This window comes from Ctenopharyngodon idella, chromosome 23 (genome assembly GCF_019924925.1).
Source record: "Ctenopharyngodon idella isolate HZGC_01 chromosome 23, HZGC01, whole genome shotgun sequence".
Lineage (NCBI taxonomy): Eukaryota > Metazoa > Chordata > Actinopteri > Cypriniformes > Xenocyprididae > Ctenopharyngodon > Ctenopharyngodon idella.
This window is the reverse complement of record NC_067242.1, coordinates 9,249,387-9,263,998: the sequence shown is the minus strand read 5'-3', so window position 1 is coordinate 9,263,998 and position 14,612 is coordinate 9,249,387. Positions and strand designations below refer to the sequence as shown.

Here is a 14,612-nt window from a genome sequence, read left to right as displayed (position 1 = left end):
GCCGCAGTCTCGTTAATAAAGATGAACGGAGACGCGAGGCGCCATTTGTGGCGCTCGGTGTGAAGTGTGACTAGCTAAACTAACCCATCAGACACAGAACTCAAAAAGAAAAACAGGCAAAAAAAAAGAAAAGAAAGAGAACAAAACAAAGAATATATCTTGGCAAATCTCCTAGTGTTTGGAATTACCGCAAAAGTTCTGTCCGTTTGAATTGCGAAGCATCCTTTTTTGAGTAAATTTTGGGGGTCACGAGGACGTTGTCGATGGCTATTGTCCGAGATTGTTCAGTATACAGGATAAACATTTAGCAGTAAAATGACTGATTATGATTCAGTTCAATGTGTAACGAAAGTTCGAAATCTGTCTTTTTCTGTCCAACCAATGTCCTTTAAACTCAACCATGGCTGCCAAGGGGCATGTGTCCAAGAAAGCCATGGTGATACCCACGATGCAATGCGGGCTATTAGGGGGAATAAAGCAGCGCTTGTTTGCTCCTCCTCATGGAGGACCCCCTCCCATAATGCATTGCGGTCGTACCACCACCACCACCACCAAGGGCTCATCTAATTGAGGAGAAGCTGGAAAGCCCTTTTAGTTGAAGATAGGTTGGAAACAGAAGAACAAATCTGGAAATATCGACAAAAACAGTTCAACACTTTGGTCACGGGGAGCGTGGACAGAAAGGTTGTAGAGTGAAAAAAAGCAATGGATCGTAAAAAATGCTAAGACATCTACATTGGAGATGATGGCAGATGTAGTATGATTATTGGCTTTTTACAGGGCAAATAGTGATGATGTGTCGAGAAATAATAAAACAAATCAAACCCCTTCCTTCTTCCTGTGCTCTCGTAGAATGAAAAATAAACAGACGCCACATCAGACCAATGACAAAAAATGGTCGTTTTAAGTTTCATGGAAGCACTGTGCTTGGTTTCCTGTCCTCTGCTGACATCTAGTGGCAAAGACACACACTTATGAATTATGTTAATGAGGGAATGGTATGAATTATGAGGTGATAGGAAATACTACTGAATCGGCAAACTGTTCTTTTTATATTATTCAATAATATTTAGTCATTGAATTTTTTAAAAAGTAATTTTTTTATAATATCTTTAACAAAATATTTAATTTATGGCTTTCTTTAAAATGTAAATATTTTCTGACTGCAAACAAAAATTCTTAGATTTTTCTTTCTGTCTTAATTTATTGGCACTGATATATATATATATAATTTTTTGTTTCTTTCTTTTTCTTAGTAGATGACCGTCCAAATGTGGTTATATCTTATAGTCTACTAGTGGTAACAAATTTACTCTTTCACTATGATCAAAAAGACTATGATTATAAGGCCACTGTTGACTTGGAACAATAAAATAATATCTAACATAAATTATATGTATATGACTTCGGAAAAAAAACTGTCGAAAATTCTGGTGATCAGCTAGCAAAGACAAAAGGCTTTCCTCATTTTCCGCATGCTATTTTGGAACATTTTGCTAAAATTTGGCAAAAAAGATCCAATTGGCAATGAGATGACTGGTTAGAGATGTCATCAGAAGGGGAAATTAGTGAACGGTCCAGATCTCCCTGCCGTCTTCTGAACGTTGTCGAGAGGCTGCGTGGCCCCTCCCTCCTTGGTATGGCTCCTCCCACACTCCCTCCCCGCCCTCACCCTTGTTCCCGCCCACACCGTAAGTCTGGTTCACGGGGCTCCTCAGAAGGTCATGAGTTGAAACTCCCGTTCACTCTGCCACTCGGGCACCCAGACGGGGTAGGTGGCGTGCTTCGGCTCCATTACGCGCACCGGCAGAGCGTCGTGTCTCGCGTGGATGGGGTTAGACACGACCTAGCAGGGAGGGAGGGAGAAACAGGACAGGGGAAGCTAGCACAAGAGCCGCCACTGCTGCAGCCAATCACCTTGAAGGATCCTTTTGATTGGAGGAGAGTTTGGGGCGAATGGGGACAAATTCAATTGGTTATGGGGGGGGGGGGGGGGGGGGGGGGGGTTGATTGGCTGAATGGACAAAAGTGGATCTTGATTGGTTAGATTGGAGATGGTGGTGTTGCTAGTAAAGTGTGTGTGGCTCTGCCTCTCTCTGTCTGGCTCCAGCGGAAAGACACGCTAGGTGAATGTCTGTTAAAGAAAAGAAGGGGGCGGGGCTTGCTAGGGAATTTTGCTGATTGGCACAGTGAAATTAGGAAGGGCAAAGGGAAAAATATCAGTATTGGGGAGGGCAGGTATTCAAATCCAGAGAAGATAAAAAGCTAAGTTCTCTTGGTGTAAAGCTTTGAAATTTACAGTGTATAAAGGACGAGGCAAATCAAAATGGCGGAAAGATTAGCGTAAATTGAAGCGTCTTGCCTTTCCCTAAACATCTCTCATATTTTAATGCTTGCCTCCCCGCATTTACTGAAATATGCAGCTATAAAAAGCATGTGGTCATGCGCTTCTGTGGTAGCAGAGGCAGGAGGGATTCGGTTACACTTAGTTCTGTACCTCCCTCTTGTGGTCAGAGATGGCATTACTCTCTCTGGCTTTGCCCTCCACTGCCCTGGGCTTGAGGGGAAGGGGGTGATGAGAGGGCACCTAAGGGCAGATCCACTCACTGCAGACCTAGAAACAGCTTCTCTCTTGCTCACTGGCCGTCTGAAAGCAGCAGGGGCTGCTGGGAGATCTGCAGTCAGGGGAAGTCCAGCACTCTCAGTAGTGGGAGTGCGTGGTGCTCTGCATTAGCTGCCTCATACTTACTGTGAAGATATTGGAGCGCCGTTTGGACTGCTTGCGGATGGGCGTGGGAGTGTTGGAGGCGGCCACTGTCTCGATGCGCATCTCCCTCTGGCTTATGCTGGGGGTGGAGGGAACGGAGGAGGAGTAATCGCTGAACGCACCTCCTCCATTAGCAGCCTGAAATAAACAGAGAGGGAAATGGGGAGGGATAGATAGATAGATAGATAGATAGACAGATAGATAGATAGATAGATAGATAGATAGAGAAAATGAATGAATGAATGAATGAAACAGACAGACAGACAGACAGACAGACAGATAGATAGATAGATAGATAGACAGAGATAGATAGATAGATAGATAGATAGATAGATAGATAGATAGATATGGGAAAAAGCAATTAAGAATATGATAAGAGCAAGAGAGATACAGTGAACAATATAATCAGTATGATTTTCTGTATACTGACATGCAGCAAATTTTATACGTTTTCATTTTAGTTTATAAAGGCCTGTTCTTGCATCCTAACTATGCAAATAAATATATACTGCACTGTGCAGAGGTTTGTGGGTAATATTAGTCCATTAAGCAATAAGTACACATGCTCACTTTAAAAATCTATTTATGTAACTTTGACATTCTATTTCCAAGGTACTATGATTTGACAGACAAATTCTAATTTTACACACTACATAGTATGTATAGTATGCAAATTGGGATGCAGCCCAAGCCATAACATTAAATTAAAAAGAAGCAGGCAAGCTTTTGTTATTTTAGACTGATCAGAGTTGGTGAGACAGTAGAGATCTGAACGTTTGACATGAATGTTGTAGGTTCAATCCCAAGTAGACCAGTCCTGGTCTAGCATTTACCTTAATATTTCTGAGCCAATATATCCCTTACAATAATGTACCATGGTAAACATATTTCTGTATTAAATGTCATAACTTTTACAATTACTACAAAAACTATTCTATCACCATTTTGGTAATAATATTATGATACATTTTTTGAAGGCATATACATATGTTTTCCAAATAACAACTAGCCAATCCTTTTCTCTGAGATTCACCTTGCAGTCTACATGCTAGCTGGTTCAGGACTGAGGCTGATCCTAAATCAGCACAAATGCCCCAGACTCACCTGATTAATGTGTACAGAGGGGATGGATGCGGCCGGGACAGACGAGTGGCTAGGAGAGTTGGGCAGAGATTTACACGGACCAATCGAAAGCTGCTGTTTTTTCCTCAGCGCCACCACCTTCTGAGCAACTGCAATCACATATCATAAACATTTAAATTTGAAATCTATCTAAACTATGAAACATACATGTAAATCACAAACAAATATGACGTGTTTTACAGATAGGTTTGGTTTTAACACTGGTAGAGACATTTTAAAATGAAACACAATGTTTTGGCCTCTGTGGTGAGATTGCCTGCAGGTCTAACAGTTTAGAGAGTTTTTATACTGTATACAATAACATTCAAAAGTTTTGGCTCAGTAAGATTTTAATTTTTAAAGAAATTGTAGTACTTTTAATCAGCAAGGATGAAAATAGTCTAGTATATTAAAAGTAAAGACATTTATAATTATACAAAAGATTTTTATATTAAAAATAAATGCTGTTCTTTTGAACTTTCTATTCATCAAAGAATCCTGAAAAATGACTCACAAAAATATTTCAACATTATTAATGATAAAAAAAAATTCTTGAACAGCAAATCAGCATATTAGAATGATTTCTGAAGGATCATGTGACACTGAAGACTGGAGTAATGATGCTGAAAATTCAGCTTTGATCACAGAAATAAATTTCATTTTAAAATATATTCATATAAAAAACAGTTACTGTAAACTGTAATGAAAATTCACAATGTTACTGTTTTACTGTATTTTTGATTAAAAAAAAAAAATGCAGCCTTGGTGAGCAGAAGAGACTTATTTCAATTAAAAAATAAAAATAAAAATAAAATCTTACCGATCCTAGACTTTTGAAAGGTAGTCAAAGTATGCAAGTATGTGTCTGAAATGTATGACCAATACATTAAACACATTAGCTGTTTTTGCTGCTTTGGTCTTGCATATGACCAACTATATGCATTTGTGAAAAATTAATAGTTTCCGTGTTTATTAATTACCTATAACGTCTCTCAAAATACACTGATTTGCATGCATCATTTGCAGTAAATGTGACTACAAGCATAAACAAGACTACACAGTAATTTATTTCCAAATGTAATTCATAAAGGAAGACAAATGCTTACTTATGATACTTCTATTACATTCAGTGCTTATTATTTTGAAGGGAGAATTTTTCAGTTGTAATTCGATTGTAATGACACACATTAAGTTTTTTCCGCAGCTGTGAAAAGTTTTCGTGCAAATTTACTGCATAAAATTGGGAACTCTAGAGACCTACAGTACAGTGTGCCTACAGTCATTGAACAAGTGACTCAACATTATTCACTTTTACTTCTCACAAAAACAAAGAAAGACAGGAAGAAAGAAAGAAAGAAAAATGACTTCAATACCACAGACAAACGAGAGCTGTATAGAGGAAGACTAAGCGAAAGAAACCAGCAAAGACGAGATGATGTTTATCCGTCTGCGTTCTCAAAAAGTCGAATGGCTCACCGTCTCCAGACAACAAACGCATCTCTGTCTTTTAATTATTTCAAATGCAGCCCGAGGAGGCAATTACACGCAGGAGAAAACAGCAACCGTCAACACCCCAGCAATAAACGCAGGGCCGAGAGAAATCCATCCTGACAACTATGATATTGGAGAGCGCGGAGAAAACTGCAACACTGCGGAGCAATAAAGCTGCTCGAATTATCGCGGCCCCTGCAACCGCGGGAGGAAGTCTCATATGGATATATAGAACAGCTACACCAGATTACTGTGCGGCTGCTTGATAAATACTTATGTAATGTGTATTTCTAGGTGCTGTGAAACCACTCTACCTCGAGCAGGCGGCTAGAGGGACACAAAAGAGATGTGTGGGCAGATTTCTGTAGCTTACTCGGCAATACATTCATGCCACATGACGACAGTGGGCGGAAGAGAGTGCTATCAGTGAACTCAGAGAGCCGCTGATATTCTAACTGGTTTTTAGGATTGTTCGTAATGCACTAACCACTACCAACATAAAAACAACTGGAAAAACATAGTTTTTTGTTAGATGAGAAGATAAAAGCAGAACACTTGATGATGATGCATTCAGAATGTCTCACAACAATACTTAAAACCTGCTGTGTATATATATATATATATATATATATATATATATATATATATATATATATATATATACACACACACACACACACACACACACACACAACAGTTCCTTCTGGTTCTCGAATCTGATTGGCTGAGAGATCTTTCCAGCCATGCGATATTCTACCAGTATCGCCACAGGAACTGTTTCACCATTTGAATCATTCTGCTCTCAGCGTTCTCACAGCGAGTGTCATGGTGGACAAGCAAACCCACCATATTTTTATAGATATTACTGTTATTTTGTAACGGAATGTAGTTTTAAGAGTTTTTTAGGTGAGAATGTAGTTGTTTAGACCTCAGATATGCGATTTATATGTAAACATAGCGGCTATTTTTAAAATTTGTTTAGACACTTTCAGAGATGCGTGCTCCAGGCCGTCAGCGACCGTTCAGTGCTCATGTACCTGCAGAGAACAGCTTCATCTCAGCCAGTCCTTCGGGAATTTGCCGCTGGCTCTTTATGTAGATCGTGTTTAAACATGAGGTATAATTTGTTTTGGGTTTATAAAACAGTTAGTTCCTGTCCTTGATTCTGATTGGTCAATAGCTGTGTTTTATTCACGATAAAACACGGCTATGATCGCTTCACCCAATGGTTCTGTGTATCACTACACAACACCCTTAACAATCACTCTTGGCAACGTATACTGTATGTTCTCAATTGATATTGTTCATTGAAGCTTACTGTATTATGTAGAACTAGAAGAGTGTTGTGAGAAAGAGATCGAGTGAGCGAGTTTATTACCTGCATTCAGATTTAGCATTTTCTTTCAAGTCAGTCCTATGTTCATAATAAAAAATTTGTTTAAATGTCCGAAGTATTATCTTGTCCTTTTAACAGTTAAGGGGTTTCATTTGTCAGTTGCGTCTTGTTCCGTGTTCACAACATTCCAGTCTTTTCTATATAAAAGTCTTCGCTACTGAGTGACTCACTCATAAAGACGGTCTTTGCTGCCATCTAATAGCGTAATAACGTAACTTCTGTTGCTGTTCACGGTCAGGGACTATTTTTTCCCGGCGGAAGGAAGGCTTTTAGTGATTTTACTTCATGAAAGTTGCATTGATACATATTTTTTGGCTTTAATATTTGCATTGTGTGGTAACCGTTTTATAAAAGCAATAAGGTACTCGAGGCTAGTGCTGTATCGTGAGTAAGTCACGTTTAAGAGGTTGCAGGCACTCCGCGTTGCTCGCATATCAAACAGGCAATCTTTGGTCTTATTAATCTATTACTTGTTCCAGTTCTGTTACTATCAAACTCTGTTACCAAGGTAGAGTAACAGTGTTGACAGTCATGTATGTGAGTGTGAGAGAGAGGGAGAGAGTGTGTGTGTTTCTCTGTGTATGACTGTCAATTCTGTTACATACTGTCAACACTGTTACTCTACCTTGGTAACAGAATTGACAAAAATTCGGACAACAGGAAATCATGATTTTCAGCTACATAAGACACTTTTTACAGACAATATTATATTACGGCCTGTAACATCTTGTTTTCCATGACAACGAGTAACAAATTATTAAAACTGAAAAAAGAGGGGAAAAAAAATAATATCTTTGGACACCAAATGTACCTACAATTATATAATCACCCACTCATGCGTTTTTTTTTCTTTCTCACTCTTCTGGAACTGGTCGCAATGCATTAGCTTTTGGTCTAAAGACATTCTTACAACCTCTTCAAAAAAACTACCTTCATAATTAATGCATTCACAGGATTCACAGACAGTGTTACCAAAGATTTTTATCAGCAACAAGGTACTTCAGTTCAATACTGTTCTATATTTATAAATGAAAGACAAGCTATGTACTTCATTTACAGATGGCAACCCTAACAGCCTCAAAGAACAGAGAATATTAATGGCAAACCAGGATGATAAACTCACACCTGAGGATAAAAACTTAACACTGAATAAACATTGAAAGTGTGTTCAGAGACACTGGTTAACACATCAAGTATCTCACCATCTTGAAAGACTCTCTCCACGTTCAGACCATAGGTGGAGCAAGTTTCATAATACGTGGAGCGTTTCAGGTCGTTGGACAGTTTCCGAGCCCGGGCGTCATCTATCACTCTGGGGTTGGCAGCGCTGATTGCGTCTAAAAAACATATGATGTCATAAGACACAGCATACAGTATTAATTTTTGGGTGTACTATTCTTTTAAATTAGCTCTGCGGCACACACAATGACAGTACAGCATCTAAACGCTCATCATTGTTAATTATGTGTCTCATCAAAGTGCAATTTACATAAAAGTAATGGGCAAATGCATAAGAAAGAGTCTCTTACTGCAGATTAGACTTACTAGCCTGCTGCTTTGTTAAAACAAGAAAAATGTACCATTTCGTCACCTTTAGACTATGACTAAGTGCGAGACTTTCATGGCAGATTTAATAAAAACATGGGCACATCAAATTTTGTCTATCCTGTGCTCTATTGTAGAAGAATAATAGAGTCAGTGATGGTGTCATGACTCACCCTGCGTCCCCACCAGCACCATGGGAACCTCTGCCGTGTTCCTATAGCTGGAAAGACGCAGGAAGTAGTTATAAACTGTCTGGAAGCTGATCTCATCCTCCAAGCTGAAGACGAACACCACCGCGTCCACCCAGGCAGCAAACTGAAAACAAGCAAACAAAACATAATCAATCCAAGCATCAGGTTTGCCAATCGCTACTCAAAAGTAGCCCAATTGCGTTTTGGGGGGTAAAATCCACGTTTTTGGCAGGGTTCCCCTGGTAAAATTCGCATTCAAGGGGCTAAATATCATGTTATTTGGGGTCGCTTCAACCCGCGGACATGGAAAAACAACCCGTGGCAACAGTGTTAAAGTAGCAGGAAACGGGAAAACCGCAGACTTGGCAACACTGCCGAACATCTTTAATCAATTCATTTAGCTAGCAGCTAAATTAGTAAATATAAAATTAGTAGTATAAAAATGTTTAATTTATTTAATTACACAATGTGGTGATGAATTAATCTAATTAATAATAATCATTCATTCATTCATTCGATTCATTCAAACAGCTGATTCATTCAGGAATGAAGTAAATGGCTCTCTTTATGAATGGGCCATTGAATCATTTGTTCACCCGATTGATTCGTTCAAAACGCGGATTCATTCAGAAACACAGCTGTGTGTTGCTCGAAAATGCACAACAGTTTTGCTCTGGCTTTATAGGTAATATTTTCGCTGGTAAAATTGAGCCAAATAGACAATATTGTGTCTAAAATATAACAATATATTAACTTAATTATTGAGCTGTTGTATAAAATCAATATCACATTTGCACTCGTGCTATTCAGGGAAAAAAAACAGCACTTATGTGGTACTGCACTCGTGTGATATTGCTCAACTATATCATGATATAAATATGAGACAAAAACTCATACAGGGGCATTTTTGCCCTGATATCTTGAATTTTAGGGGTATATAACTGCATTGTATAGGCTTCATGTTAGTGACCAATCAACTTTATGAAATGTAAGATGAACTATATATACACACACACACACACACATCTGAATAGCTTTTGAGCAGATGAACCATCTTACTGTATATGCTAGTTATGTTTTGAAGTGCAGGAAGGAACGTTGCAGCAATTTTAAGCAATTTTGGTTGTTTACTGAGGCCTATGTGCATGTTATTCCTCTTTTTGTTTTCTATTATCTGCAGGAGAATAATTCTAATCATGGATAAATTTCGTGACCAGTAACTCGAATTGTTTCAGAGCCCTGAGACACACTCACTGACGTCTGCTTGAAATTTGAAGGGCCGTATTACAAATTCTTCTGGTAATTTGCATTCTAATCAATTACGCATTACCATAAAACCAGCTAAACGGAACACAGACTAACAGAGAATAATTATCGCCGCTATTCCACTAGGAGCTACACTGGCAGAAAAGTTTCATTCGAAATCCCCGTTCCCACAACACAGGAAGTGAGTACTCATCCCCGCTCGGCACGGCTGAAAGCTGCCATGAGAACCATCAGGCTATAATTACTCTGAGCCGCAGCAAAATGTGAAAATAGGGCCACCCTGAAATGGGTCCCACGGGGCAAGTACAGCCGTTCAAAATGACACGGCACCACATCCCGCTCTCTGCTGAGGGAATGAGTACTGGGTGACACATTTTTGGAATATTTTAACAGCTATTTGGACAGTTCTCTGTTTTTCTCAACTTGTGAAAAATCTCACTTTCTCAGATATCATCAATTATTGTAGCGCCGCGTCAGCACGCAGCCCTGGAGCTGCAAATTGAACAAGATAATTAAGGTGTTTGGGGTATTACTAGTACTTTACATAGTAAAATGTAAACAGTTTTATCCACACAAACTACAGTTCACCCAAAATGACTTTCTTTCTTCAGTGGAGCACAAAATGAGATATTTTAAAGATTGTGCACGTTCATTTTCCTTTTTTTTTTTTTTACATTTAGTTTACGTTAGCAGTCATCTAACGCTCAATGTGCAAGAGGTACATAAAATTGTTTTAAAAATCCATAGTTTTAAGAGGAAAAAATGAAGTAATAGCATGGTAAAAACATGGTAACATTCAAAACCATTCAAAACTTTCACTCATTAATGAGAAGTTACCAATTAGATACAATGTGATTTTAGTTGAAAGATATTATGACCCTGGAATGCAAAAGTTGTATACACTTTTTTAATGCATTAGGAGGGTTAAGTTAAAGGGTTAGTTCACATAAAAATTTAAATTATGTCATTAATTGCTCACCCTCATGTCGTTCCACACCCGTAAGACCTTCATTAATGGATCTTGAGAGAGGAAATGTCATTGTTGGCTATGCAGGCCTCGCTGAGCCATCGGATTTCAACAAAAATATCTTAATTTGTGTTCTGAAGATTAATGAAGGTCTTACGGGTGTGGAACGACATGAGGGTGAGCAATTAATGACATAATTTTTGGGTGAACTAACCCTTTAAATTATTTAAATATTAAATATTGGCTATTTGTTGGTTATCCACCATAATATAGACAACTACAACTAATCGTATTTTAATATTAAAATTGGACTTTCTCTATATACAAATCATAAATGACAATATTTATGGTGCTTTTTGGACTTCGATAGCCACTGGTCACTACAGTCTATCATTTATATCATAGTATATCATTCCTTCAACTTATATTATAAGTGTTTTATTATAGTTTTCAAATTATTATAGTTTATTATAGTTATAAAGCCTTATAATTAAAGGAAAAAAAATGTATTTATATGAATCGTTATACAATTGTTATTGTTAATTAAAATTAAAGCTATTAAAATCATTTTCATTAATTGAAATAAAGCTGAAATAAAATAAAATATTAGATGAAAAACTTTTTAAGTATAAATTAATAAAACCTAAAATTAGAAATGTGGCCTTGACAACTAAATTAAATAGGTTTAAGTTGAAGTACTAAAACTACAAAAACTAAAACATACTAAAACTGAAAATATAAAATTAAAAGCTAATCCAAAATATTAATACACACTATAATTGTATAAAAACAATGCTAAAATTGCACAGCTTTTACAGTTGAGCTTGTGACTTACCTGCAGTTCTGGGGGGCCGCCTTCATCCCTGATCAGCAAGAGATAACTTTGTCCATCCACCACAATCTCCTTTTTAAACCTCCCTCCTGCAAAAACACAGAATAACATTAATTATACTGTTTCTATAACATGGTCCTCTCTGAAGCTTATGTACCAACAGGCAGTGTGCTGTTAACGTCAACGGCATCAAGATTAAGGGATTGAAGATACACCCCTGAGGAACTCCCTCCAGCCCCATCAATCTGAACAGAGAGACATTTCCCATTTTCAGTTTATGTATACCTTCTGGCATTTGTGAAGTGTCGGACAAGGGAAGAGAGAGAAAGAGTGAAAGAGTTAGTAAGCGTGCAAATGAGTGTATGTGCGTGCATGTCTAAACATGACTAACGATTAAACCCAGCACCGTGCCGCCCATCTCTCCTGCTTCATTATACAGCACATGGAAACATGGGAATCTATGTTAACGACGAGTAGAGCAACTGATAAAAAAAGAAATATCAGCCAACAAACGATTAGGCAAGCCTTATCTGAAATCTGAGTTATTTTGACACCAGCAGTGAGATGAGAGTCTGAGACTTTGATTTTTCACCCTTCATTTATTCTCTTCTCTACAATGTTTTTTTTTTCCTTCCTCACAGCCGCTGGCACTGAAAGCTGATGGAACTTCAATGCCACTGAGATTCCCCCAAATTAAATTTCATTTTTTTATAGTAGGAAAGTTTGTGGAGCTGACTGAAACTTGCCTTACGGTAATCTTCCAGGGGGACAAAAGAGGAAGGGTGATTTCTTCAAAGATTATGCCAGGTTAAAAAGGCGAGGCAATGAATAGAATACATGAACAGCCTGGAGAGGAGAGGGCTCGATTTGGTTGAACTGCTAGGAAATTTCAATAAGCAGCGGTTGAATAGTACAGAATGGTACAGGTACAGAAATCATGTAACAATGTTAGTTAATAGAATGAAAATATGAAAAAATAATAGTGAATTATATAAAATGCATTTAAAATATAAAAGAAATAATAAAAAGTTTAGTAATTTTAATTTTAATTGAAAAAAAATATAATAAATTAGTACAATATATAATATTAAAATAATAAATTAATATAATAAAAATAATTTATATTTACGTAAATTAATTATGAACAAATATTTGACAAATATACTAAATAATAATATAAATTAGAATAATAAAAAACACTTTATTTATAAGAATATTACATATATAATTTAAATATAATATAATAATATAATATAATATAATAATTATTAGTATATAGAGCCTGATAAATAAACAGGACGTTATTACAGTGACAAATTATTTGACATAAATATACTAAATAATACAACAAATTATAATAATAAATTATTAACAGCCTAATAAATTAACAGGAAGTGATTACAGTGACAAATTATTTGACATAATAAATATACTAAATAATAAAATAATTTATAATAATAAATAAATTTAATTTTTTTAAATGAAAACCACATATATAATTTAAATAATAAAAGAATATAATAATTTGTGTGTGTGTGTTTGTGTGTGTATGTATGTATATGTATATATTAATATATATATATATATATATATATATATATATATATATATATATATATATATATATATACACACACACACACACACACATACATACACACATATATATATATATAATTATTGAAATAAATTATTCATAAATAAAAATGCTATTTTAAATGATAAACTTATAATTATACATATAATTAGTGTATATATATATATATATATATATATATATATAAAATAATTATATTAAATAAAAACTTTAAAATAAAAATGATCATTGTTAAATAATTATTCAATAATAAAATTATTATTAAATTAAATTGAAATTGTGAATTATGTTAATGAGGGGGCTATATTGTACAAAATGCAATGAAATGAACAATGCAATGAACTTGACTTTCCATTTAGAGCATGATTAATAAACAGGAAGTGATTACAGTGACAATTCTAATGCTTGTTTTTGATTCATTAGCTGCGTCTCATTTGAAGGCTGCACACATCATCGAGGCGGTCTCATTTAAGAAAAGTAACCGTTAGATTGCAAAGTAAGAAAGAGATGACAGTATTTTACACCTCACGAGGAATAACAGTCAATTCTATTACGGTTACTTTTCTGAAATAAGACGTCCTTGATGACGTGTGCAGCCTTCAAATGTGACCTCCGGAGGACGCAGCCTCCGAATTGAGACGCAGCTACAATTTGATCTTACAGCTAGACAACCTTCACATGCAATGTGACAAGAACATGTGACAACAATCTAGCATAATGCACACTATTTCACTATAGAAAGTAGGCAGCATTCAGATCAGTTCATTCAGTGCATGGCCTCACTCTGATAACCTGTTCATCCAATCTATTGCAGGCTTACTTTACCTCTGCTTCCTTTTGGGAAATGCATGATGGAGCTTTGTCATTTCTGAGAACCTCCTAGGAGTTTTTATTGGGTAAATTTAATGACTGAATGCTTGTTCCACAGTGTATGACTGAAACCTGCTAAAGTTTGTGCCACATGGCCAATCATTACTTTCAAGTTCAGTGACCCCTGGACTAAATTGGCATTAAGAGGTACTGCGAGGGCACTGAAGCACAGCCCGGCGGAGTGGTGAGGGATGTTAATAATGGCAGAATGAAACACAACATGACCCTACATGGAGATTACAACCAGTGACCTCACATCAACTGAGAGATATTATCCATAGAACCATTACACCAAGCACACTACACTTTTAATTAGTTCACCTGTGTCCTGAGAATCCTTAATATCCTAAAAGCAAAAAGTTAAAGCATAGTTTTTGTTTTACAGGAGAATAGTGAACAAAATGTTCATGTTGGTTAATATGAATCCACCAGATAAAACTGCAAGCTAGGAGTGTGTGATTTATGTGACCCTGGACCACAAAACCAGTCATAAGGATCAAAGTTTTGAAATTGAGATTTATACATCAGCTTTCAATTGATGTATGGTTTGTTATGATAGGACAATATT

The 14,612-nt window shown here is 36.5% G+C and overlaps 1 protein-coding gene across 2 annotated transcripts in view; it reads right to left on the bottom strand.

The window, feature by feature from the left end:
• Nucleotides 1-14,612, bottom strand: part of agap3 (ArfGAP with GTPase domain, ankyrin repeat and PH domain 3) — a 171,473-nt gene that overhangs the window by 66,860 nt on the left and 90,001 nt on the right. For both annotated transcript variants that reach the window (XM_051881892.1, XM_051881891.1), the window contains exons 4-8: nucleotides 11,581-11,666; nucleotides 8,495-8,636; nucleotides 7,979-8,113; nucleotides 3,872-3,999; nucleotides 2,750-2,905 (exon numbers count right to left, since the gene is read on the bottom strand). In XM_051881892.1, coding sequence (XP_051737852.1) covers nucleotides 2,750-2,905; nucleotides 3,872-3,999; nucleotides 7,979-8,113; nucleotides 8,495-8,636; nucleotides 11,581-11,666 — 647 coding nt within the window. The remainder of the gene's footprint in view (nucleotides 1-2,749; nucleotides 2,906-3,871; nucleotides 4,000-7,978; nucleotides 8,114-8,494; nucleotides 8,637-11,580; nucleotides 11,667-14,612) is intronic.